Source organism: Bos mutus, chromosome 22, assembly GCF_027580195.1.
Source record: "Bos mutus isolate GX-2022 chromosome 22, NWIPB_WYAK_1.1, whole genome shotgun sequence".
Classification (NCBI taxonomy): Eukaryota; Metazoa; Chordata; class Mammalia; order Artiodactyla; family Bovidae; genus Bos; species Bos mutus.
Genome location: NC_091638.1, coordinates 58,670,364 through 58,694,714, shown reverse-complemented (window position 1 = coordinate 58,694,714; position 24,351 = coordinate 58,670,364). Strand labels below are relative to the sequence as shown.

General features: G+C 59.4%; 1 protein-coding gene across 1 annotated transcript in view; it reads right to left on the bottom strand.

The window, feature by feature from the left end:
- The window catches only part of NUP210 (nucleoporin 210), a 91,528-nt gene that overhangs the window by 16,083 nt on the left and 51,094 nt on the right, over positions 1 to 24,351 (bottom strand). Inside the window, exons 18-29 of the mRNA XM_070360418.1 lie at positions 24,015 to 24,121; positions 23,345 to 23,449; positions 23,154 to 23,255; positions 14,568 to 14,696; positions 12,341 to 12,468; positions 12,107 to 12,242; positions 10,520 to 10,582; positions 10,184 to 10,363; positions 8,402 to 8,482; positions 6,122 to 6,253; positions 4,436 to 4,594; positions 1,380 to 1,471 (exon numbers count right to left, since the gene is read on the bottom strand). Of these exons, the coding sequence (XP_070216519.1) occupies positions 1,380 to 1,471; positions 4,436 to 4,594; positions 6,122 to 6,253; positions 8,402 to 8,482; positions 10,184 to 10,363; positions 10,520 to 10,582; positions 12,107 to 12,242; positions 12,341 to 12,468; positions 14,568 to 14,696; positions 23,154 to 23,255; positions 23,345 to 23,449; positions 24,015 to 24,121 (1,414 nt within the window). The remainder of the gene's footprint in view (positions 1 to 1,379; positions 1,472 to 4,435; positions 4,595 to 6,121; positions 6,254 to 8,401; positions 8,483 to 10,183; positions 10,364 to 10,519; positions 10,583 to 12,106; positions 12,243 to 12,340; positions 12,469 to 14,567; positions 14,697 to 23,153; positions 23,256 to 23,344; positions 23,450 to 24,014; positions 24,122 to 24,351) is intronic.

The following is a 24,351-nucleotide window of genomic DNA, read 5'->3' as shown; positions in this document are numbered from 1 at the left end:
GGGACACGGGTTCTAGGCTGGTCCGGGAAGATTCCACGTGCCACGGACCAGCTAAGCTTGCACACCATGACTACCGAGCTCGCGCTCTACAGCCTGTGAGCCGCGACTACCGAAGCCTAGAGCCTGTGCTCTGCAACGAGGGAGGCCACCGACATGGGAAGCCCGCGGGCTCGGAGCCGGATGGAGCCCAGAGGCAGTCCCAACGGCCCACCAGCAACTGTGCATCTTCAGACACACAAGTCCCCTCTCCCAGCCTCGGCTTGCTCAGCTGTGAAACGGGAGCGACGGCCTGGCCCCGTCCCACTTCCGCCAATAACTGGATAAAAACAGGCCGTTGCTGTAATAAGAATGTGGTTCGGAAAACTACTGATAACGTGTACCAGAGAGGAGACAAATGACGCAGTCTCTTTTGCTCTTTTACATATTCATGATGTTACAAAGAGAGGAAGGAAAGAAGAGCTCCCAGGCCCGCCCTCCAGTCACCCTCTGCGCCGCAGCCCCACAAATCCTCCGCAGATGACTCCTTAAGCAAATGTCACCGCTTCTGCCTCAAATTCCTGCCCCCTCCATCAACGCCCTCCTCTTAACCTGCAGGACTCCTGCGCATCCTGTGAGACCCGACTCCTGCATGTCCACGGGGGCCGTGCCTCCCCAGAATCCTGGCACGGAGGCCCTCCTTTGGGCTGCGGCTTCATTCTATTACAAGCCTTCCCACACGACACTCCCCTCTCCCCCACCAGACTCCTCCAGGGCACCGCTGTCATCCGACTGGGATCCAGAGTCCAGCTCAGAGCCGGGCGCTGACACTTTTGGCTGTGTGCCCACCGTATGTGGATGTGTGTGTGTCTGTGTGTGTGTTTCTCCAACGTCCTTGCAATTCCCGACTTTGCAACTGCAGTTCACACACAAAGCACTACCGTGGAACACAAGGCAGGAGTCTGGTGTGCCTGCTGGCTTCAGAACTCGCTTCTCAGCCTTCACAGGCGTCTCAGCAACCCAGGAGGGCCCGAGATCTGCATTTTTCACATGCCCCCTCCCCCCAGCTGATGTCCCAATTCCCAGACTACACTGAGTGGCAAGTCTTAAAGACACGGGGCATTTGAGAGACTGAACCCCTCCAAGCTGGCACTTTCCTGCCTTTGAAGAACTGGATTTGTGCAGAAAGCATGAGACGGTCTGGGCCGTGGGGAGGAGGAGAAGGGCCCAAGGGGAGATGCTGCAGACAAGCACGGGCCATCTCCGCGGCCGGGAGGAGGAGGAGGACGGCAGGGAGGTGCGGCTGGCCCTTGGCACTCACAGCTCCTGCCGACATTGACAAATGAGCCGTCGGACGTGAGCGCAGCCTCGCGACCCACATGGAGCCACGCCGAGTCACGTACCTGTTTGTCTGAAGCTTGATGAATGAGTTCGGTGACATGAGCACGTGTTCCGCTTCTACTTCAGGGCTCAGCAGCCGCAGCTTTTCAAACACCTGGGGGAGAGGGCGATTTCTGCTCTCCCTTGATCCCCGGAACCACGTGCAGGGTTGGCGTGCCTCTCGTGGGTCGAGAGACCCGGGTGCCACGCTGCTAGGAGCTCGGGTGCGGCGGCGAGCGCTGAGGGCATGCTGGGCAGGAGCAGCAGGTGCGCTGGGGAGGCCCCCGGGGCTCTTCGTGGGGCGAGGGCTGTGATCCCCCAAGCTCTCAGGGTGTGAGTGTAAAAGGCACACTCAGCGATGGGGTCTAGGGTCCTGCTTGGTGACACTGCCAGGCTGGGGAGGCTCTGCCTGAATTCTCCTTCCCCCAGCCAGACATGCTCTCCACGTCGGCCCCTCCCACAACGACCCCCCAGGCACCCCCCTCAGCCCCACCTCACACCCTCTCTGCCTATCAGGCTCCTGCTGAATCTCACAGAACCGGGACAGGGTGCCTGGTGACCTCCGGCCAGTGGCTGATACAGCTGACAATGTCGGGGGGATCTGACCCTGCCCCTCCCTGGCAGCCCCCAGCCCATGAGGCAGCCCTCCCCCAGGGACTCCAGACCGCTCTCTGCACGCAGCCCACTGTGCCCTCACCCTTCCAAGGCCCTCTCTCTGAGGACTCTCGGGCTGCTGGCACCCCTGACACCGAGCCTGGGTGCTGAGCACACCCTGGGGCTCCCCGCTGGCTTCTGATACGATCAGGCCAGCTGGACGCTCCGAGGGCCTGTGTCTAAAACCGAACGGGTGATTTCTGAAGAGGAAACTGGCCTACGTCCCCTCCCTCCCATCAGCTGCTCTGACCACACACTCAGGTGCGGCTTCCTCATCAGTAAAAAGGGTCCTGAGGGAAGCATCCTTGGCGCGCTCACCTCCCAGAGCTGGGGACGTGCAGGACACTACGGAGGGGCAGGGCTCCCTACACGGGGCATGGTCTTGGGGGCTGGACCGGGTTCCAGAGCCAGGTGAGCCCATCCGCTGGGCCGACGGCTCCCAGAGCGAAGCTGCCTCACTGGCTGTGCATCACACAGGAAACACACGCCCAGACAGGCCCCTCCCACTGCTCCGGGCAGGTGACCCCTGAGGTCCCCCCGACACAGCGCTGAAGGCACAACGGGGCCTTCCTCTCCTGCCCCGTGACCTGCCGAGGAGCGTCAGTGCCAGCAGCACGGGGCACGGCCCGGGGTCAGGGCGACGAGGGGACCTGGGGGCTGTGACCTGGGGGCTCAGCTCTATCAGTGAGAGGCTGTCTCATCTCCTGCCGGTTTGGCCGGTGGCATCACCCAATGTCTCCAGGACGAGCCGCACACTGGGCTTTTAGACAAAATCTTCCTATTTTTCAACATTGGCAGCAAATAAAAGACTGTTTCGAAGTACTGAGTGAGCCAAATAAAACACCTCTGTGGGCTGGATCCAGCGTCTCTGAGTTTCCGATGCACTTGAAAGTTACCTGCTGTCAGCCAGGGAAACCGAGGCGCAGAGCTGCTAAATGACCCGACTGAGGCAACAGAATTCGGAAGATGCAAAGCCCTGTCTCTAATTCCAGGACAGGGTCAGAGCTCGCTTCACTTTGTCTTCAGCTGGGAAGAACATCTGCTTCTGTGTGTGTGTGTGTGTGTGTGTGAGTCTCTGTGTGTGTGTGTATGTATGTGTGTTTCTGTGTGTATTTGTGTGTGTCTGTGTGTGTATATGCGTCTCTGTGTGTGAGTCTGTGTGTGTGTGCGTGTCTCTATGTGTGTCTGTGTGTGTGTGTGTGTGTGTCTGTGCGTGTATGTATCTGTATCTGTGTGTGTGTGTGTGTGTGTGTGTGAGTCTGTGTACGCACATGCAGGCAGGAGTCGGGGGCGGGGGCCGGGCAGATAGGCATTTCTCTCTGAAATGTGCTCCTTCACCCTGCCTGGGGTATGTGCCTGACCTAGAATTGGCTTGTTTCCTCTTGAAGAGGGGGTTTGAAACTGTGTCTTTCCTCATGATATCTAGGAGTCACTTTCAGTCTTTCTCTGCAATTTAGGGGGACCCAGATATTACATTTAAGGGCTTCCTGGATGACTCAAGTGATAAAGAATCTGCCTGTGATGCAGGAGACCTGGGTTCGATCCCTGGGTCAGGAAGATTTCGTGAAGGAGGAAATGGCAACCCATTCCAGTGTTCTTGTCCGGAGAAGTCCATGGACAGAGGAGCCTGGCGGGCTACGGCCCATGGCATTGCAAAGAGTCAGACACGACTGAGCACATACGCACGAGGTCAGGACATTACTGAGTCTCACATCAGCAGAAGAGGGTCCCTCAGGCTAAATGTGCTCAGGCCAGTGGGGCTGGAGAGAGCCGTGGGCCAGGCCCTGGGTGGACAGGTCCACCCTGCCGCTGCCCCCTCGAGGGGCTCTGAGCAGGCTGGCTGCCCCCGTCCTGAGGCTCGGGTCCCATCTATGAACAATGGGGTCACACCCTGTCTCCTGGGGCACAGCTCTTGAGGCCTCCTGGGACCCTCCACTGCCTGCTCCCTGTGACCCCCCTGCCCTGGGGGTGTTTGCCTCCGTCTCGTCCTCCACGAGCGCTTGTGAAATATAGGCAATTAGATGCGTGCCCGGCCCAGATTTTCCAGCCTCTTCCCCCCAGAAGGCACCTGACTCCCAGCTCAGAGTCAGCTCCTGCTCTGGAAGTGCATCGAGCTACTGTAGACCTCCAGGCCTCTGCATGCATGGGCCAAGTCCCCCACCTGCCCCCGCCAGGCCCTCCCAGCCCCAAACGCCTCCCCTCGACGAAGCCCAGGGTCACCCCAGCCCTGGACTCCCACAGCACCTTGGAGCCCCAGCTCAGGCCCTGCCAGCCTCACCACAGCTCCCCGCAGGCCGAGCACCCCCCAGGGCTGGTCCCCAGCCCCCAGCACCCTCCACGTGTCCCTACAAGCCCTGGGGGAGCAGTGCTCTGGGCTGGCCAGCACTCCCCCGCTGACAGCAACTCCTGTCTGCCCAACCCTCACCTGGATCTGGATCTCATCAGAGAGCTCTTTGGCGAGGCCCAGCAGCTGCCCGGCAGTGGGGTCCAGGGCCTTGACCACCACCCTCAGCCCGGTGCGGCCCTTTGCCCGGCCGAGCACGTTCATGGCAAAGTTGTACTGCGACGGCAGCCGGAGCGACGCCTGCGAGCTCCCAGACAGGGCAACACCCCAGATCCCGAGCGTCCCCTGTCACCCTGGGGCCCTCGGCCCAGCTCCCACACAGGGCAGGCACCCCAGATCCCACCACCCAGGGCCCCCTGTCACCCTGTGTGCTCTCACGCTTAGAGCCTTGGCTGTGGGGCTCAGGGTGGATCACCCCGACGACCTGGGCTTGGGGTGCTGCCCACAGAGCCCTTGTTATGGGGTATTTGTGACTGCAATTCACACCTGGGTCCCAGGGGATGGTCTGGGGACAGGATCTGCCATGGGGACAGGGGACCAGTGTCCTCATCTTGCACTGTAGAGCCTTGGCCCCATCCCAGGGTGGATCACCCCCAGGCCCCTGGGCTTGGGGACAAGCCCACAGAGCCCTTGTTATGGGGTATTTGTGAAGAAGTCACATGCCTGGGTACCATGGGGATGGTCTGGGGACAGGATCTGGTTCCATGGGGACAGGGGACCGGGGGTACTCATCTTGCACTGTATGAGCTTCAGGCAGCCTCTAAGAGACCCCATCCCCCATCTGACCCCCTCTCCAGGCCCCCACTGTCCACAAACAAGACAAGGAGAAACTCCAGGGCTGGCAGAGGCAGGCCCGTCTTAGAAGGGGTCAGGCCCACCTGGGGTCACTGCCTGGAGTCACAGGGCCAGTACCCCTTCCACTGCACAGCCCCTGGGTGACCAGGTCACCAAGAATGAGCTTAAGAGGAAAAGTGTCCACCCTCCCCCACAAGAGGGGAGCTCAGCTCACATGCACGGGGCGGTGTGTCTCTCCAGCACCTCCCAGCACAGACCTGGGGAGGGGCCATCTGGGATGGAGGGCGGGGTCTAGGGTGCCTAAGGGGTCATCTGGGATGGGGGCGGGTCTCGGGACAAGGGGTGGGGGTGAGAAAACTCCAGGGGTGGGGTGAGGCAGGGATGACATCTTAGAAAGGGGTCAGGTGACGGGCTGTCATCAGACTGGGGACCCCTGTCATCCAGGGGCCCATGATGTTCTGGGGCCTAGTGACTTTGCCCCTTCCACGCGGAGGTTGCCTCTAAGCCCCTGGGTGGTGCGGCTGGTCAGCAAGAATGAGGGGGGTCGGGTGGAGGGGAGGGGAAAGGCTGCAGCCTGTCCTGGGACCCATCTGGGATGGAGGCTGGGTCTCGGGTGGAGGGGTGGGGTGACGGGTGTCATCTGGGACACACGGGGTCTCGCTGGGGGGGTGGGACCCCAGGGAGGGACAGGGTGGCAGCAGACGAGGAAGCCTCACAAGGGCCTGACGGGCAGTCATCTGGGATGGAGGGCGGGGTCTCGGGTGGAGGGGTGGGGGTGACGGGCTGTCATCCGGGATGGAGGGCGGGGTCTCGGGTGGAGGGGTGGGGGTGACGGGCTGTCATCTGGGATGGAGGGCGGGGTCTCGGGGGGGTGACGGGCTGTCATCCGGGGTGGAGGGCGGGGTCTCGGGGCGGGGGCGGGTGAGAACACTCCCGCCTCAGGTCAGGGTCTCCGGGGCGGGGGGTGAGTACCTCGTGGTGCCGCCCGCGGACATCCAGGACGTCTCGCTTGGTGACAGACCACTGGAAGGTCAGGCCCGGCACGGCGTTGCCGAAGGAGAAAGGGTTCTGGTTGTTGGTGATCCCGGTGACGTAGACGGGCATCTGCGGGGAGAAGCCAGGCCCGTGACCACCCGCGTCCCATGGCCGGAGCCCCCGGACGCCCTGAGACACAGCCTGCAGTGCCCCCCAGGGCCCGCTGCCGCCCTGTCTCCTGAAGGCAAGGGGGGCCTCGATCAAGTCCTCCCAAGTCGGCGGCCGGCCCGGCACAGCGCCAGCCCCTCCCGCCCGTCCTTCCGGGGCCGAGGGACCCCGTTCCTGAATAGCCGCCTAGAGCTCTGAGGGGCCTGCAGCCCCCCGGCAGCCCGGCTCACCCTGTTCCCGTCCCTCTCAGTCTAGTGGGGGCCCTGCTCACAGCGGTGGGCTCGGTCTCCCACACTCTGGATTTACCAAGCGCTGATCCGAGGGCAAACGGACATGGAGGCACCACAGCAAGGGGCTGGGGTGGAGCTGAGTCCAGCTGCGGGTCAGCGCCCAGTCCCAACGCTCACTGGCTGTGTGGCCTCAGCAGACGCCCTAAGCCTGCCACGTGTGCACCTCCTCGTCTGTGATGCGGAGATGACCCCGGAGCCACCCCCGGGGTAATGCACTCCACGCGGACTACGACATACAAAGCACGAAAAAGGTGCATGCCATCCAAACGCCAGCTGCTGGGAGGCACCAGGTGCTATTCCAGGTGAACAAGGCGACAGACCGGCACAGACACGGGTGTCACCCCCGCAGGGCTACAGGGGTGGGCGCCACACGTGCGGGAGCTGGCGCCCGGGGAGAAGGACAGGGAGCCTGGGCAATGCAGCAGGAGAGGCGGGAATGGAGCTGGACCCAGAGAGTGAACAGGGTCAAGGGGCTGCAGAGTCGCCCCAGCAGAGGAAACAGCGTCCTGGGAACAGCTCCCCCAGGCTCATCCTGAACCAGGTCTCAGAGCCTGACACCTGCTGGAGGCTGCTCCGAGGACACAGACAGGAGGGGCTGGAAACAGCGTCCTGGGTCCCCGCCATCCCTGAGATGGGAACTCCCCAGGCTCATCTCGGGAGATGGGAACCAGGTCCCCCAGAGCCTGACACCTGCCCCCCCTGGAGGCTGCCTCCCTGGGACACAGACCCTGGAGGGGCTGGATCCCTGTTGGGAACCACATGGGTCCCCGCCCCCATCCCTGAGATGGGAACCTCCCTGGTCCCGCCCCCATCCCCGAGATGGGAACCTCCCTGGGTCCCCCCCTCATCCCCGTGATGGAAACCTCACCTGGGTCCCCCCCTTCATCCCTGTGAAGGGAACCTCCCTGGGTCCCCCCCTCATCCCTGTGATGGGAACCTCACCTGGGTCCCCCCCTTCATCCCTGTGATGGGAACCTCACCTGGGTCCCCCCTTCATCCCTGTGATGGGAACCTCACCTGGGTCCCCCCCTTCATCCCTGTGATGGGAACCTCACCTGGGTCCCCCTCATCCCTGTGATGGAACCTCACCTGGGTCCCCCCCATCCCTGTGATGAGAACCTCACCTGGGTCCCCCTTCATCCCTGTGATGGGAACCTCACCTGGGTCCCCTTCATCCCTGTGATGGGAACCTCACCTGGGTCTCCCCCCTCATCCCTGTGATGGGAACCTCACCTGGGTCCCCCCCTCATCCCTGTGAAGGGAACCTCACCTGGGTCCCCCCCTCATCCCTGTGATGAGAACCTCACCTGGGTCCCCCCCTTCATCCCTGTGATGGGAACCTCACCTGGGTCTCCCCCTTCATCCCTGTGATGGGAACCTCCCTGGGTCCCCCCCTCATCCCTGTGAGGGAACCTCCCTGGGTACCCCTCTCATCCCTGTGAAGGGAACCTCCCTGGGTCCCCCTCTCATCCCTGTGATGGGAACCTCCCTGGGTCCCCACCTCATCCCTATGATGGGAACCTCACCTGGGTCCCCCCCTTCATCCCTGTGATGGGAACTTCACCTGGGTCCACCCCTTCATCCCTGTGATGGGAACCTCCCTGGGTGCCCCCCTCATCCCTGTGATGGGAACCTCCCTGGGTACCCCCCCTCATCCCTGTGATGGGAACCTCACCTGGGTACCCCCCATCCCTGTGATGGGAACCTCCCTGGGTCCCCCCCTCATCCCTGTGATGGGAACCTCCTTGGGTCCCCCCCTCATCCCTGTGATGGGAACCTCCCTGGGTCCCTGTCCTCATCCCTGTGATGGGAACCTCACCTGGGTCCCTGTCCTCATCCTTGTGATGGGCGCGCGGATCCTCACAGCCTGGAGCAGCAGCACCTCCACCTCCACAAGATCCTGGAAAGACGGCTTTGGGGCTCAAGCCGGCAGGGCTCAGGGGCTACATGCCAACAATGGGTCCCTGCCCGAAACTCCCATTTCTGAGGCTGCAAACCCTTTCTGTAGAGAGGAACGAAGTAGGCCCTCCCTGGTACTTAATTTTACTCTCAACACGCCTGGTACTTTCTTGTTTTTATAAAATTGATAGACTTGGAGTATTCACCCTGTGACTCAAAATGACTTTGCGGTGTGACCAGGATACTTGGGGAGACACTGGAACTGCTGGGAAGGGCGTGAATCAATGAACTCCGGGCCGGGTAAAGGTCAGTCCCACCCACTCCAGGGGGTCCCAGCACACAGAGCTGTGTGCTTAGACGCTCTGAACTCAGCAGGGCTCCTGGACCACTGTCAGGGACCCAGTTTCTGTCCACAGTCACATCACCCAGAAGGAAACACTCTCTTAGAGCTGGGGCTCCCGCATGGCCAGGCCACCAAGTCGCTGCTCCTCCAAGTCACTGCTGGCCGCGGACATGGGGCAGAATCCAGGCACCTTGAGCCCTTCCCAGGAGGGGACACGCTCTGCTCTGTCCTTCCCAGAGGCCCACAGAAGTGCCCACTCCAGGAAAGAAGGGAAAGAGCAGACCGAGACAACCCCCACCACCTGCTTGGGGCCAGAGCCACCACATGAGGTTACGGGGCAGGGGGGCAGGATGGGGGCCCCTCCTGGGTGAGGCCCTCCTCACTCGGCCTCCAGCATCTCTACTGACCCAGAAAAGCTGCTAGGAAATGTCCCCAACTCCGGAAAGGAGGCCTAGGGATAATTTAACCTCTAGCTGAGCAGATACTAGCGGCTGACTCAGGTTTTCTTCTCCTAGAAATATCAACCCAGGTCTGAAATACTACTGGTGCCCAGTTACCCAGGTTTATGGCAGCCAAGCCAGCATGTGCCTCTAAAAACACACACCATAAGCTCCCCAGTGCCCACAGCATCCCAACTCTACTGGGAGAATGTCTGCAAGCCCTGCTGGAAATGAATGAACTAAAGGCGGGAGGGCTCTGACGTGGGTAACACCAGCTCAGGCCTAGAACAGCTGTGGATGGCCGTGGGTGAGCTGCGCCCAGGCAGAGCAGAGAGTCCTGAGAGGAGTCACGGAGGCACGGAAAATAGGGTCTGCCATCACAACCGCTACACTACCCTGCACTGCAATGTCCCCAAGGCGGGAGAGCTTGGGGCCCCATCCCTTAAGGAGCCAAGAGATCAGCTGGCAAAGAATCCGCCTGCAATGCAGGAGGCCCCAGCTCAATTCCTGGGTCAGGAAGATCTGCTAGAGAAGGGATAGGCTACCCACTCCAGTATTCTTGGGCTTCCCTGGTGGCTCAGCTGGTAAAGAGTCCGCCTGCAATGTGGGAGACCCGGGTCCGATCCCTAGGTCAGGAAGATCCCCTGCAGAAGGGAACAGCAACCCACTCCAGTATCCTGGTCTGGATAACTCCATGGACTGTATAGTCCACGGGGCCGCAGGGAGTTGGACATGACCGATGGCTTTCACTTTCAGGGACCCTCAGTCTGGAGAAGGGCGACCATGGGGGTGCAAGTGCAGGTCTGGCCTGGTGAGAGGGGAGGGCGACAGGCAGGTGCCTCGGGCCCCGAGGGCAGAGCAGGACCCTGGGAGAGGGGTGGTCCTCAGGTCCTGGGGAGCGGAGCACCCCCGCCGTTACCTGAGACACGATGACCAGCTTGCCGGTCTCGGCGTCCACAGCCTGCACGACCCCGGACACGGCGCCATGGCCCACCGCGAGGCCCCGCACCAGCCCGGCGCCGCTCACCAGCGCCACGCTCTCGTTGCTCATGGAGAAGAGGATGTTGGACTGGGGCTGGGGGCCGCCCTCGGAGGTGATCTGGAGGGGGAGGCAGCAGGACCCATCAGCCAGCTCCCCCGGGTGCCCACACCCCACCCTCCGGGGCTGGGGCGCCGACACCCCGGAACACCCCTGCACAGCCCGCTCTGAAGCCCCAGGTGGTGGTGGGAGTAGGGCGTGGCCTTGAACTCCTACCTGCATCGTGGCCCCAATAATCAGCGTCACCTTCCTGGGGATCAGCCTAAACGGGGGGAAGACCTGGGCATGGAGACACAATAGGGAAACAGGCCGTTGTGTTCCAGGCTCACATGGCTGGGCGCGGTCACCCTTCAACTCCAGGGATGCGGGAACACGGTGCACAGACTCCTGCCTCTGAAGGGGGCCAACGAGGGCCTGGGGTCCCGGCCAGCCCTGGGGGAGACCTCATGCACCCTTGGCCTGAGGCTCCGGGGCTCTCAGGGGCGTGTTCTGCCCTGGTGGGGTCGGCAGAAACGCCCGCTCCCCGGCCCGCCCGGGACCTGCCCATCAGAGGTGGGTCTTGCCGTGTGTTTCAGCAAATCCCCAAGACAGTCTGGCCCATGCCCAGGTTTCCAACCTTCTGCCTTCAAGGTTCCCCAGCTTCCCTTTGGAAGGCTGACTCTTGCAGTTTCCAGATTTCTACTGAATAATCACCTAGAATAGTTCTCTACTCCCGTCGTCTGCATATTTTCCAGATGAGGAAAGGGGGCTCGGGGGGGCAGGGCGAGGAGGCCCTGTCTCTGCGGCAGGGCAAAGCCCCTGCATCCTCCTCCTACAACCCCACAGTCCCCGCTTTGCCCAAAGACACGCCAGTCAGCCCAGGGGTGACATGTGCGTGAGGCGTGGTCTCCGAAGGGCTGCCCTGAGTATAGGCGCAGAGGGCTGCCTTCTCACCCGGAGGAGAAGGGTGCACCTCCATCCTGAAGCCCCACCCACACCCGCCGGCACGAAGCGCCCCAGCCCACGAGGCTGAGCCCGCAGCGGACGCGGCAGGAGCAGCGTGCTGCCACCGATCGATAAGCTCCGACACGACTTCCCGGCCCTGGCGGCCGTGGGCTCCTGTCTCAGCCTAACGCCCTGGGGGCACCAGGTCCCAGCCGAGCCCAGGTGGGCCCCGAGCTCCCTCACCCAGAGCTGCTGCCCCAGGGGCTCCCACGAAGAGCCGGCTACCTCCAGGGCCCCGCCACCAGCGTGTGCTTCTACACGCGAGTCCAGACCCACCCGCTCCCCCCACCACTCCCCCGTCTGTGACAAGTCACTACTCTCCTCCTCTGAGCCACACCAGGCCCCCCGAGTCCCAGAGACAGTGAAGTGACCCAGCCCCCTCACTCCTGGGCTCCCAGATCCCCAGGACCAGGGAAGGCCCCCTTCCAATCAGAGGACCCTGGAGAGCAGTTTAATATGGCCTCTCCACGTGGGGCCTTCCCTGGTGGCTTGGATACTAAATAATCTGCCTGCAATGCGGGAGACCCAGGTTCCATCCCTGGGCCAGAAAGAGCCCTGGAGAAGGGAATGGCTTCCCACTCTAATATCACTGCCTGGAGAATTCCATGGACAGAGGAGCCTGGCGGGCTACAGTCCAGGGGGTCAGTTGCAGAGGCAGACACAGCTGAGCAACTAACACTTTCCCTTTCCACGGGGCTACCTGGGCTGCCCCGAAAGTCCCAGCCAATCACAAAAAATGCCATATCCCACCCCCACAGGGCCCTGACGTGCCCCAGGGGCTGGGCCGGGCCCACGAGGCGTGAGGAGGAGCAGCTCTACCTCAATCTGCTGTGGGGCTGAGTTGATTCTCTGTCCGGCCTTGTCGGTCACGGTTGCAGTGAGGCTGGTCTGGCCGATAGCCACGCCGTGGACGCGGAAGGAGGCGGTGTAGTCGTCTGGGGCCTCATCGAGCGCCCTGGAGCAGAGGGAGGGGCTGGGACCTCTCCCCCAGGCAGACCCGTTGCCGCTGCCCCCAGATGCCCTCCTCCGACCCCCGACCCCATGAGAACTCACACCAATGTGACGATCTGGGAGGCTGCCCGGAGTTTCAGGTCCATGAAGGCCAAGTACTTGGCCAGGAAAGGCTTCTTGTGGAAGTCCAGCACGCGGACGTGTGCCTTGACCGTCTTCCCGATCTCCACCTACATCGTGGGGGCAGAGACTCCGGGTTGGCGTCGGATGACCAATGCCACCACCTGTGGTGCCCCCACAGCTCTCTGCCAAAGCATCCGCAAGCTCACACCCAGAGGCCCATGATGACCTCCAGATCTCAGCCTACCAACAAGCGGAACTGTTTACATGCTCTCCGTGTTCAGGGGGCCTCGAGGGGATACTCCGGTGCTTTGCCCGAAGCATAAATGTGACATAACGGTCACATCCCACTCTGAGAGAACTAACATCTGGGAGAGGGATAAATGAGGATGGGATTAACAGATACACATGACTACATATAAAGCAGATAAACAACAAGGATCTACCAATAGCACATATCTTACAATAACCTATAATGGAAACGAATATATACGGGCTTCCCTGGTAGCTCAGCTAGTAAAGAATCTGCCTGCAATGCAGGAGACTCCGGTATGATTCCTGGGTTGGGAAGATCCCCTAGAAAAACTACCCATTCCAGTATCCTTGGGCTTCCCTGGTGGCTCAGACAGTAAAGAATCGCCTACACTGCGGGAGACCTGGGTTTGATCCCTGGGTTTGATCCCTGGGTCGGAAAGATCCCCTGGAGGAGGGCACAGCAACCCACTCCAGTACTCTTGCCTGGAGAATCCCATGGACAGAGGAGCCTGGCAGGTTACAGTCCATGGGGTCACAAAGAGTAGGACACAACTAAAGTGATTAAGAAAAGTTATGACCAACTTAGACAGTATATTAAAAAGCAGAGAAATTACTTTGCCAACAAAGGTCCGTCTAGTCAAGGCTATGGTTTTTCCAGTGGTCATGTATGGATGTGAGAGTTGGACTGTAAAGAAAGCTGAGTGACGAAGAATTGATGTTTTTGAACTGTGGGGTTGGAGAAGACTCTTGAGAGTCTCTTGCACTGCAAGGAGATCCAACCAGTCCATCCTAAAGGAGGTCAGTCCTGAATATTCATTGGAAGAACTGATGCTGAAGCTGAAACTCCAATGCTTTGGCCACCTGATGCACAGAGCTGACTCATTTGAAAAGACCCTGATGCTGGGAAAGACTGAAGGCAGGAGAAGGGGACGACAGAGGATGAGGTGGTTGGATGGCATCACTGACTCAATGGACATGAATTTGAGTAAACTCCTGGAGTTGGCGATGGGCAGGGAGGCCTGGCATGCTGCAGTTCATGGGGTCGCAAAGAGTCAGATACAACTGAGCAACTGAACTGAAGTGAAGCGACTAAGCACAGCATATGTGTCTATAAATGTGTATAAGACGGAATCACTTTGCTGTACGCCTGAAACTAACACAGCACCGCACATCAACTCTACTGCAGTAAGAAAAAGAACTAAGGACCTAGTTAGAGAGCTAATCCACAGCTTCGGATAGCAACAGGCATACAGTGGGGGTTTAATAAGTGCTCAGCAGTTCACACCTGGCAGCACAGACTGCACACGGCGAAAGCTCTGGGAAACATGTGTCAGAGGTGCTCAGTGAAAGAACACAAGTCTAGAAGCAGCTCACCAGCGGAAACGAGACCAGAGAAGGCGTATCCGAGGCTGAGAGAACAGTGACTTTGAAGGAGTCCAAGCTGCGTGAATGCCCCTTCTAATGACCAACCCTTCTCTCCCTCGGGAAGACCAGACCCTGAAAGCATTCCTCTGGAAACCGCTGCAGTCACTTCGTGTATTTGAGTTACACAAAATCCCTCTCCACATTAGAGAAAAGCCTAGATCTATTATGTATTCATTTTGCTTCTGCGTTAGGACGCTTTATTCACCTGCCACTGAATCTCTGAGAATCCAACAAGTACAGACAGGGGAGAAAATTCAAGCTCTGGCTGGTTAGTCACCTGCAGCAGCCAGAGAATAGGAATCCCTAGGCCGGGGCTAACGTGAGGACAACTTCCAGGGGGATTTACTGCCAGTGTCGACCGAGATGAAGATGGACGCCCCTAGAGGCCACCCTGCGCTGAGCCCAGGATGCCAGGTGAGACAGCACTCCAAGGGGTGGGGAGATGCGAGGAAAGCACCCCCCACAGCCCCACTGTGCTCTTGGCTCCTGTGCAGCTAAAGAGGGAGCATACGGGGAGGCTGACACTGACCTTGTCCACCACGCGGATGTACAGCTCCTGAATGTCCGAGACGTAAACGTCGGCCTTCGCAGGGGCAGGGAACGCTAAGCACAGGTCGTGGATCATGATGGTGGAGGTGCCGGGGAGCAGAGGGTGGACCTGCAAGGCGGGAGTGGGGTGCGGTCACACAGCCGCTCAGGGCCGCGGCCTCTCGCCTGCTCGGAAAACCCAAACCCAAAGGCAGCCCTGCCCACCCCTCACCGTGAGCCCCCACTGCCAGCCGGGCAACGGGCTTGGGATGTAATATGTTAGTGCCGGGATAGATTTCAAGGAGCATTTATTGCAACCTGGCACAAATTACAGAGAAGAAATGGAAGCTGCTCCAAGGCAGGGTGGTCAGAGCTCGGCGGAGAGAGGATTCACACCCAGGATCCCATATCGCTTGTCCAAGCCACCTGCTGCAACTTCCATCAGAGCAGAGCATCCTGTGGGGTCTCCTCTGATGCTGGCAGGGTGTGAGGCGGCTGCTTTCCACATGAAGCCCTCACTGAGGAATCCTAATCTGGACCCACAGACTCTCAGGACCTGGGACTAGGCCACAGAGGCCACCGCATGTTCACTGTGAGCGCCTCGAATCTCACCCATCTCCACATTCGTCTCTACCTCTGCTGTGTTTGAGGACTCCCCTGGAGGCTCAGACAGTGAAGAATTTGCTGCAATGTGGGAGACCCAGGTTTTGATCCCTGGGTCAGGAAGATCCCCTGGAGAAGGGCATGGCAATCCACTCCAGTATTCTCGCCTGCAGAATCCCATGGACAGAGGAGCCTGGTGGGCTGCAGTCCATGGGGTGGCAAAGAGTCAGATGTGACCAAGCGACTCACACTTTGACACACTTTCCCTATATTTGACGTAGAGCCTGTGTAAAATGTTCAGAGTGAATGAACTCATCTGCGCTCCTGTCTTCCAAGCTTTCCTTGCCAAAGACCCTCTTTAAAGACCCTCTTGCCAAAGACCTTCTTCTCTCTCTACTTCCTTCCAGGGATCCCACTTTCAGAACCCCTCCCCAGACAGCCTGCATCATCACCACTTTCTCACACGGCAGTTGGGCTTGCCGTGATTTGTTGCATTGCTTAGATGTGCCTCTCTGCTGGGTGGTCTGGGGCTGGGTGGGTGGAGGCGTGTCGCAGACCCAGCGGGGGGCCTGTGGCGCCTCCCACCTCTATATCGCCCGGCTCTGCTGCCTGCATTTTCCGGCCTACATTCACCAGGGGTAGGGGTGGGTACAGAGAACGGTTGCGTGTTGGCAAAGCTACAGTTTTAATGTCAAGAACATGTGGGGGGAAGAAATGTCAGGAGACAACCAAATAGGTTAAAAGCCTTCAAAGTCCACCCAGAGTGAGTTTTATGTTCTACGAGAGCCTGGCGTATCTGGCCCCTGCCCAGGGCTCTGACGTCACCACAAACCGCGTTCCCCCACGGCCGTCACCCTCTGGCCAGCTGGCGCCCGCCTGCCCCTCTCAGGGCTGCACGATCCACCCCTGAAATCTGGGCTCTTCGCCTCCCGCATCCACCTGCTGGCTCCCTCTGAGCCTCAGCCCCGTCCCAAGGTCCCTCTCTGGCCAAGTCTCCCCCAGTCCAGGTAGGAACCTTCGTCCCCCTGCTCACTTCTCCTGGGGCAGCTCTGCCGCTCCCACCTGGTCAGCACCCCAAGGCTGCGGTGGCACCTACCGCCGCCTCAGGGCCGCGCCTCGAGTCCGGCCTAGCCCCGCAGCGTGTATGTACACTGAGATCCAGGGTCACCGCTGCGAGGCGCTGGTTAACCTACGGAGACATGCTTCCACCAGCTCGGCTTCAGTCCTGCCTTCATCGAGACCAGAATTCAGAAAGAAGTCTGCAAACCCCAGGGACCCTCATCCATCTGGGAAGTGCTGGTTCTAGTCCACGCCCGCCCAGTGGACATACAAAGAGACAGGCTCACCCAGGGTAGGAACCCAGCCTCAAAGGGGCGGCGCTGGGGAGGGAGCACAGTGCCTTCTCCCACCCTCGGCCACGCCCGAGAGCCTGACGCCACCAGCAGCCAGAGGGAGCTGTAGGGCAGGGGGCTGGGCCGGACAAGGCCAGGCTGACTGTGCCTGCAGCGCTGGGCTCAGGGGCTCAGGGGCACAAACACAGGTGAAGGATGCTCAGGACGCTTCCCGTAAGGACCCAGGTCGCTCAATAAAAATCCCAGAGCGGAAACCCCACCGGCACCCCGAACAACGACCAAGCCAGCCTGACATCGAATACACTGAAGACGGTGGGTCAGGGCCACGGGTCTCCAGTTCTGTGGTGGACGAGTCCCCAAAGAGAACCCACTTAAAAATCCCAGGAAGACGCAGGGGCTCTGACCTGATCCCCCTGCAAACGTCACCGCCGTCGGGAGCGGCACGTCACTCAGGAGGCAGAGAAATGATGGCTTGCTGCACCCACGGGGAGAGACCTGTGAGGCGGGGGTGGGTGTGCAGGGGAGGTGTTTTTGTCTCTCCTTCAAAAGAGCCATTTTGCACGTTTTACACAAAGGTAACTGACAGTGAGGAAATCGGTTTCTCTCCCACTTGATTTCCCAGCAGCTGGACGTCCAGGCACCTCCCGGGTGACAGGGCGGAGGACGGCAGCCCACAGAGAGACCACACGGCCCACCGGGCCGCCCACACATCAGCCCTGCCAGCTCACCCGATGGTGAACAGTGCCCCACGGGTGAGCCCGCCTGCCGCTCTGGAGACAAACTGCTCTGGAGGAGGCGAGGGGGCAGGCTGGTGGGTGGCATGGGGTGGGGTGGGGGGTCCTGTCCCCACGCCCACTGTGCAAGCATCACCACCTGCTTCTCCAGGTTCCAGACCCACTTGCCTCTTGAAGGACGTGCAGGGGGGACGCGTGTGCAGGAGAGGAGGTGAGCGAATCCACCCCCAGAACCGATTCTCCTTCCTCAGGGGTGACACTGCCCCCTGAAAGCTCTGAGGAAGCCCTGTCATCTCTCTGGAGCTGGGGACACGTCACTGCTCATTAAGATGCTGCCGTGGAGCCAGGGGCAGCTCTGCTCGGGACCTCTACCCACGCCCGCCAGGCCCCGAGGTGCCAATGCGTCCTCACGGCTTCACGCTTCCCAGGCCCATCACACGTCACGCTTGTCCCTTGACAAGCAGCATCTGTAGATGAGTGAGGACCCTGTGGATATCTCTGCATGTCACCGGTGCCATCAGCTTGTCTCCCGTGTGTGCCCAGCAACGTCTCGTGGTGGCCAGGCCCACGCCAGAGGTGAGGATTGTGCCCCCCGCAGATATGGACCCCCTTGAGGCTGGTGGGGGGTGGCCAGGGTCACACTGAGGTGAGAAATGCCATCCAAGGGGCCCTGCCCAGCCCTGAGGCTTCCTACAGGGCCAGGCTGGGGACTGGTTCCTCTGCCCTCTGTCCCCTCCCAGGAAAAAGGTGGGACACATCTGAGTTCATGTTGCACAGCTGCCACCTACCACCCATCCGTCTCAAGGAAGGACCCCCGCCCCCCGCCTCCCGCTGCGCTGAAGCACCTCCTCAGACGTACAGCATCACGGGGACCAGCCCACAGCCCAGGACCCAGGAGAGGGGTTGGCTCCTAAGAGCAGGGCCCCTGGTTGACTGCTCCCTGCTGAGTCGCCAGAGCCTGGCCTGGGCTGGCGCATGACGGGAACCCGCCTTTGCAGAGTGACTGCTGGATGAAAGGCCTGAGTGCTAGGCTCCTTCCCACTGCCCTTAGAATTACTACACGGCTTCTGCAAGGAGGGAGCATGTGAGCTGTAAAGAGGTGATGAGAAGAAAGAAACCTGAGTTTAAGTCAGGTAAACCCTCCCGTGCGTAAGCCAGCCGAGAAGGAAACAGAGGTGCCTGGCAGAGGGTGTGGGGCCGTGTAAGCCTCTGCAGCCCTGGGACCGTCGTGTGGGCACCATCGCCCCACAGCAGCCCAGGTGCGCCCGCGCCAGGCCCCCGCCCAGAGACGCGCGGAAGCTGACACATACCCACGAGCCATTCTTGCCTCTGAATGGGCCTCGATAGCAAAAGAAAGAAACATTTCCTCTGAGCTAATTGAAGAACTGTTGTGGGCTTCCTTGTCTCTGTGATTAAGGGAAATGAGAATGCTGCTAATTAGCAGCTGGGAGATGCCGCAGAAATGTGTAAGTGTCCTTCAGAAGGAGCGCTCTGAGACGCTGCAAGGACCCGTCATCAGCTGTCAACACTCCATGAAAAATCCCTCGTGCCCTTGGTGGAGGAGGCAAAGGAATTGGCGTCTGATTGCATCTGGAGCCACAGGGGAATCTGCAGGCCGAGGTTGGGGGAAGCAGAGACCCCTGGGGCCGAGGGCCCTCCGGGACACCTTCTGGGCAAACACGATCCTGGCGGGGCCTGCCTCATCAGGCACTGCTGGCATGCCCCAAACACGGTACTAGACGGGTCACGGGGTCGTGTCTGCAGCAGGGATCAGCCTCTCTCAGCAAGAGCCACGGAAGATGAGATGTGGGCGAAGGCTTGTCCACCACGCGGAGAAAGAACTGCTCTGGCCTTTTGTTGTTCAGTCACCAAGTCGTGCCTGACTCTTGTGACCCCACGGACTGCAGCATGCGAGGTGTCCTGTCCCCCACCGTCTCTTGGGGTTTGCCCAAATTCATGGCCATTGCATCGGTGATGCCATCCAACAATCTCACCCTCTGTCGCCCTCTTCTCCTCCTGCCTTCAATCCTTCCCAGCATCAGGGTTTTTTCCAATAAGTCGGCTGTTCACATCAAGTGGTCAACATATTGGAGCTTCAGCTTTAGCTTCAGTCCTTCCAGTGAGTATTCGGGGTTGATTTCCTTTAAGACTGACTGGTTTGATCTCCTTGCAGTTCAAGGGACTCCTCACTGTAGCTGTAGCTCGAGCTCTCTTGGGATCATCTATAAACGGGGACATCATGCCTGCCTTGGCAGTGACAAGCCTGAAGTCTGCTGCCTACAGGGACCGTACACCGTAGGACATCACAGGACTGAGCAGGGGTTCGTAGTTCTGGGAAGACTTGACTCTGATGCTGTAATCCTGTCTTGAGTCTTTCAGACAAGCGTGCCAGCTTGAATGCCTCCCTGGACAGGGAGCTCAGTATCTGAAGCAGCAGCCTAGTCCATCACAGACTCTTAGAGGCTCTTGTTCCTGGAGGAAAGGTCTCTCCCTGGCCCCTGGGCTGCCCTCAGGGCTCACTCAAAATGTATGGTGCGAGGTTAACTGTGAGTAAAAAGGAGTTCAAGTTTTCTTGGCACAGCACACATTTTTCTGAACTGGACACATCCCTCTTCTAGATAACAAGGGAGTTATTTTTAATCTCCAGAGATAAAGCAAAGCAAGGCATATTTCAAGCAGTTGGAATCATTTACAATTTGAGGTTTTCCTTTCAGTGGGAAGGATCTGATGGTGACCACTCATTTACACGGAAGAGGAATGGGCAGGGGGTCATCCTCTCTTGGACGAAAGGAGTAACAATGCCTCGGGGGAGCTGCCTATGATCTCAGGCATCCAGCTGCCCCCAGACTCCCTCTAACAACACACGCTCATCCACAGGTGCCAAGGGACGGCTTTTTCTTCCTCTGATTTACGGCGATAAACCCAAGAGGCCCTGACATCTGCAATTCTGCCTCTGAGAAAAACAGGTATGTTATGACATGCCTCCTCGCGCTTCGCCGAGGGGCTCCACAAGCGAGCTAAAGACCAAGGTTGCCCACTGGGGGAAGGTAAGAAAATGTCAGAAAAACAATGTAACAAAAAAACCATCCTCCTAGAAACTCGCATGCTACCAAACTGACTCAAAAAGAAACAGACAGTCTGAACAGACCAATAAGAGGTGAAGAGATCGAATTCCTATAAAAAAACCTCCCATGTGGAAAGCCCGTGACAACCTGGCTTCACTGGTTAACTCCACCAAACATTCAAGAGTTTGGTAGAATTGTTACCAAATTACTTGTTACCAATTCTACACAGACTCTTCCAAAAATTAGAAGAGGGAACGCTTCAGAGTCATTCCATGAGGCTGACATCCTGATACCCAAACCAGACAAAGACACCACCAAAAACCACAAACCAGTGTCTCTCGGGAATATGAACATACACTCAATCAAATGCCAGCAAACTGCCTCTAGTTACACATAAAAAGAATCACATATCACGGTCAAGCAGCATTCATCCCACAACGCAAGGCTGGTTTGATATCTGAAAGCCAATTAATGTATTACATCATATCAACAGAATAAAAAAGAAAAGCCCACACGATTATTTCAAGAAACACAGAAAAAACATTGGACAAAATCGAAGATCCCACAGGCTGAGGGGCAACGAAGCCTGTGTGCACAACTACTGAGCCTGTGCCCCAGAGCCAGGAGGGCAGCTCCTGAGCCCACGTGTGTGCCCCAGAGCCTGTGCCCCAGAGCCAGGAGGGCAGCTCCTGAGCCCACGTGCCCCAGAACCTGTGCCCCAGAGCCAGGAGGGCAGCTCCTGAGCCCACGTGCCCCAGAACCTGTGCCCCAGAGCCAGGAGGGCAGCTCCTGAGCCCACGTGCCCCACAGCCTGTGCTCCAGAGCCAGGAGGGCAGCTCCTGAGCCCACGTGCCCCAGAACCTGTGCCCCAGAGCCAGGAGGGCAGCTCCTGAGCCCACGTGCCCCACAGCCTGTGCTCCAGAGCCAGGAGGGCAGCTCCTGAGCCCACGTGCCCCAGAACCTGTGCCCCAGAGCCTGTGCTCCTGAGCCAGCCTGTGCCCCCCTGAGCCAGGAGGGCAGCTCCTGAGCCCACGTGCCCCACAGCCTGTGCTCTGCAACAGGAGAAGCCCCTGAGAGGAGGAGCACACGCACGGCAACCAGAGAGTAGCCCCCACTTGCCGCAACTAGAGAAAGCCCAAGTACAGCAACAAAGACACAATAAATTTAAAAATCCAACAATTTCCATGTGTGTATTTGTGTGGAAGAACAGGGAGGTGATTATTATGGTCTTTTTTTTTTTTTTTTGAGGTGATAAAATACTCTAAAACTGACTTTGGTGATGTTGCCTTTATTTATGAATACACTAAAACCCACTGAATTGTGACTTTAAGTCGTGAATTGTATGGTATGTGAATTACAGCTCAATAAAGCTGCTACTAAAAACACTAAAGACTGAGGAGTGGTCACAGCCATCGCTGAGCCAGTCTCTGCTCTCTAGTTTGCCGCGGTCCGCACCATGCCCTAATCACCTCCAACACTACAGCTAAGCATCTGGGATCGGCCAGCCCAGCTCCTCCCAGCGTGCCCCTTGCATCCTGCTCACCCACCTCACTTACTCAACACCCGTTCCACTTCAGAAGCAACTGATGTCTTGCATCAAGACAGTCATCGGAGGCAGAAAGTCAGAGAAAGGGACCTGCAGGGAGTTACGGCTGAGAGAGCGAGGTGTCCAGCTAAGGCACGAATGTACCGCCTAGCCGAGGGCAAGGCGCCGGGCTCTGTTTCTGGAGGAGCTGGTGGGCCAGGTCTCTGTGAAGGCTAGGTCCAAGGGCAGCCTTGCCCAGAATGCGTGTTTCGTGCTCTTGCCAGTGGCGAGGGCTCCCTGCACAGACGGGCAGTGCCAAAAGCAAGTGCAGAAGACTGAAGGCGAACCCGCCTCAACCCCCACCGCACGCCAAGCACCGAGTGCCCGTCCTCTCGAGTGCGGGGCCAAGGCTTGCTTGGCGCTGGGGTGACTGTAAAACTCCTTCAACGCCTGGCAACCAGCCTGCACCAGGGGATGCAGGTCGCAGGCTCTGAGTGCAAAGCTCACAGCAGAGCTGCGATGCCAGGATCCCGCCCGGGGTCATGGTCGCGACTCACAGCAGGGGTTTGACACACTCCGTCCTGATGGTTTCCTTTCAGACACAGTTCAGTTTTCGCGACCGTATAACTCACTGTGCTGATACACAGACAGTTAGGACATTGGGTTGATCAGCCTTTACTCTCTGTCATAACCAAAGGAAGACCTTTTATTTTTTGTATTTTTTGGCTTCACCACGTGGCATGCAGGAACCTGTGCCCCCTGCGTTGGAAGCATGGGGTCTTAACCACTGGACTGCCAAGGAAGCCCCATAGGGCGACCTTAAAAAAAAAAAAAATTTTAAGCAACTGAAACACCCCACAGGAGAGAATGCCTGAGTACAAATGATTGCCAAAAAATCACCATCATCATCATCACCATCCAGCCTACAGAGCGATATGGAGAAAGAGAAAACTTGAATTAAAGCCCTGAAGAGCGTGGAAGGCTCAGTTCTTCTGTGGTCACGGCTGGGTGGAGGTCAGGGAAAGAACGTGGAGAAACGGAAAAAGCCGATGTGTCCGTCAAGGCCACAGTCCTTCGGGTTCTTACAGTGTCGCTCACGTGATAATATTTCCATCTTACCCGAAAGGCCGACCGAAAGGAAACCATTAGGTAGCTAACAGCGTGGGCAGCTTGTGGAGACTCGGTCCGGACCACAGAGGCAGCTCGCGGGTGTCTGCTGCGACCCCTGGGAGACGCTGAAGACCCTGCGCTGTGACCGACATGACCCGCCGCTGACGGCACAGGCGGGCGGGCGGAGCCCACACTCACCGTGGCGACACCCCGGGCCTCCTGGTAGGCCACCCTGACCACGTCGGCGCTGCTGGTGTTGAGGAAGAAGTAGCCAGAGCCTTCTCGGACATGCAGCTCCGCCTGCGGGAGGGGCCGGGCTGGGGTCAGAGGTGAGGGGTCCTCAGGGGTCGCGATGGGGGGCGGTGGGGTGGGGAAGGGGGTGGCCGTACCTGCACATCTGGGTGGTTGTAGATGGTCAGCTCTTCCGGGCTGACCCTCACGTCCTCCACCAGCATGAGTTCAATGGAGACCGACACAGGCGTGAGGGGGTCGTGCTAAAGGGGCAAGGTCACGCGGTCAGAGCCAGGGGGCCAAGGGCCAGACCGGCCCATGGGCGCCCCCCACGGAAGAGCAGCCCCAGGCACTGGCATCACACCGGGGACCCCGCTGTCTCGGGGACACAAGCCCAGCAACACCCGTCGAGCTTTGAGCCGCGTCCCTGTGAGGCCTCCCCTAGTCCTGCCAAATCAGCCACCCCCTGACCTGCCAGGCCGCAGGCTGGACTCCCCCCACGTGCCCCAGGGAAGTGGGGCAGTGTTCCACGCAGTGGGGGCTGTGGGCTGAAAGGGACGGGGCTGAACCACCCGGGCACGCTCGGCAGGGGCTGTGAGGCGGGCGGCAGGCGGGGAAGAGTCTAGATGGGCGAGCCCCTCTGCCTTTCAGCTGGACCCCCCCACCCCCGCCGTCACCAGATTGCAGGGAGCACAGGAGGGGAGACTGAGGCATGAGGGCCAGTGAGGAGGCGCCCACCGTCAGTGGGCCAGCCTCAGGACCCCGGGAGCACTGGGCAGAGCGTGGGGAAGCGGGAGGACGGCCCGCCCCGGGGGCCCCAGTCGGTACCGGCTGCTTCACTCTGGCCAGGTCCAGGTGCGGCTGCTGGTAGCCAGTGGCGGTGGCAGAGATGGCCGTGGTGCCCGAGGCCTGGTGAACCGAAATGGCCTGCAGGCCTGAGAGCGAGAGGGAAGCCGACTGTGACGAAGACCCGCCTTCCCTGTACCTGGTGTGCAGCTTGAAGTCTCCCACCGCCCTGAAACTGGGGGACGGGGCATACCGTGTGCACCTCTAAGAGCTGAGGGGACCTGAGCAAGCTTCCTAGAGCTGCTCAGAGGAGCTGGAGGGGATGGCTCAGTTCCTGGCCGCTGAGGGTCTCCAACACAGCGTCAGGGTGTCTCAGAGC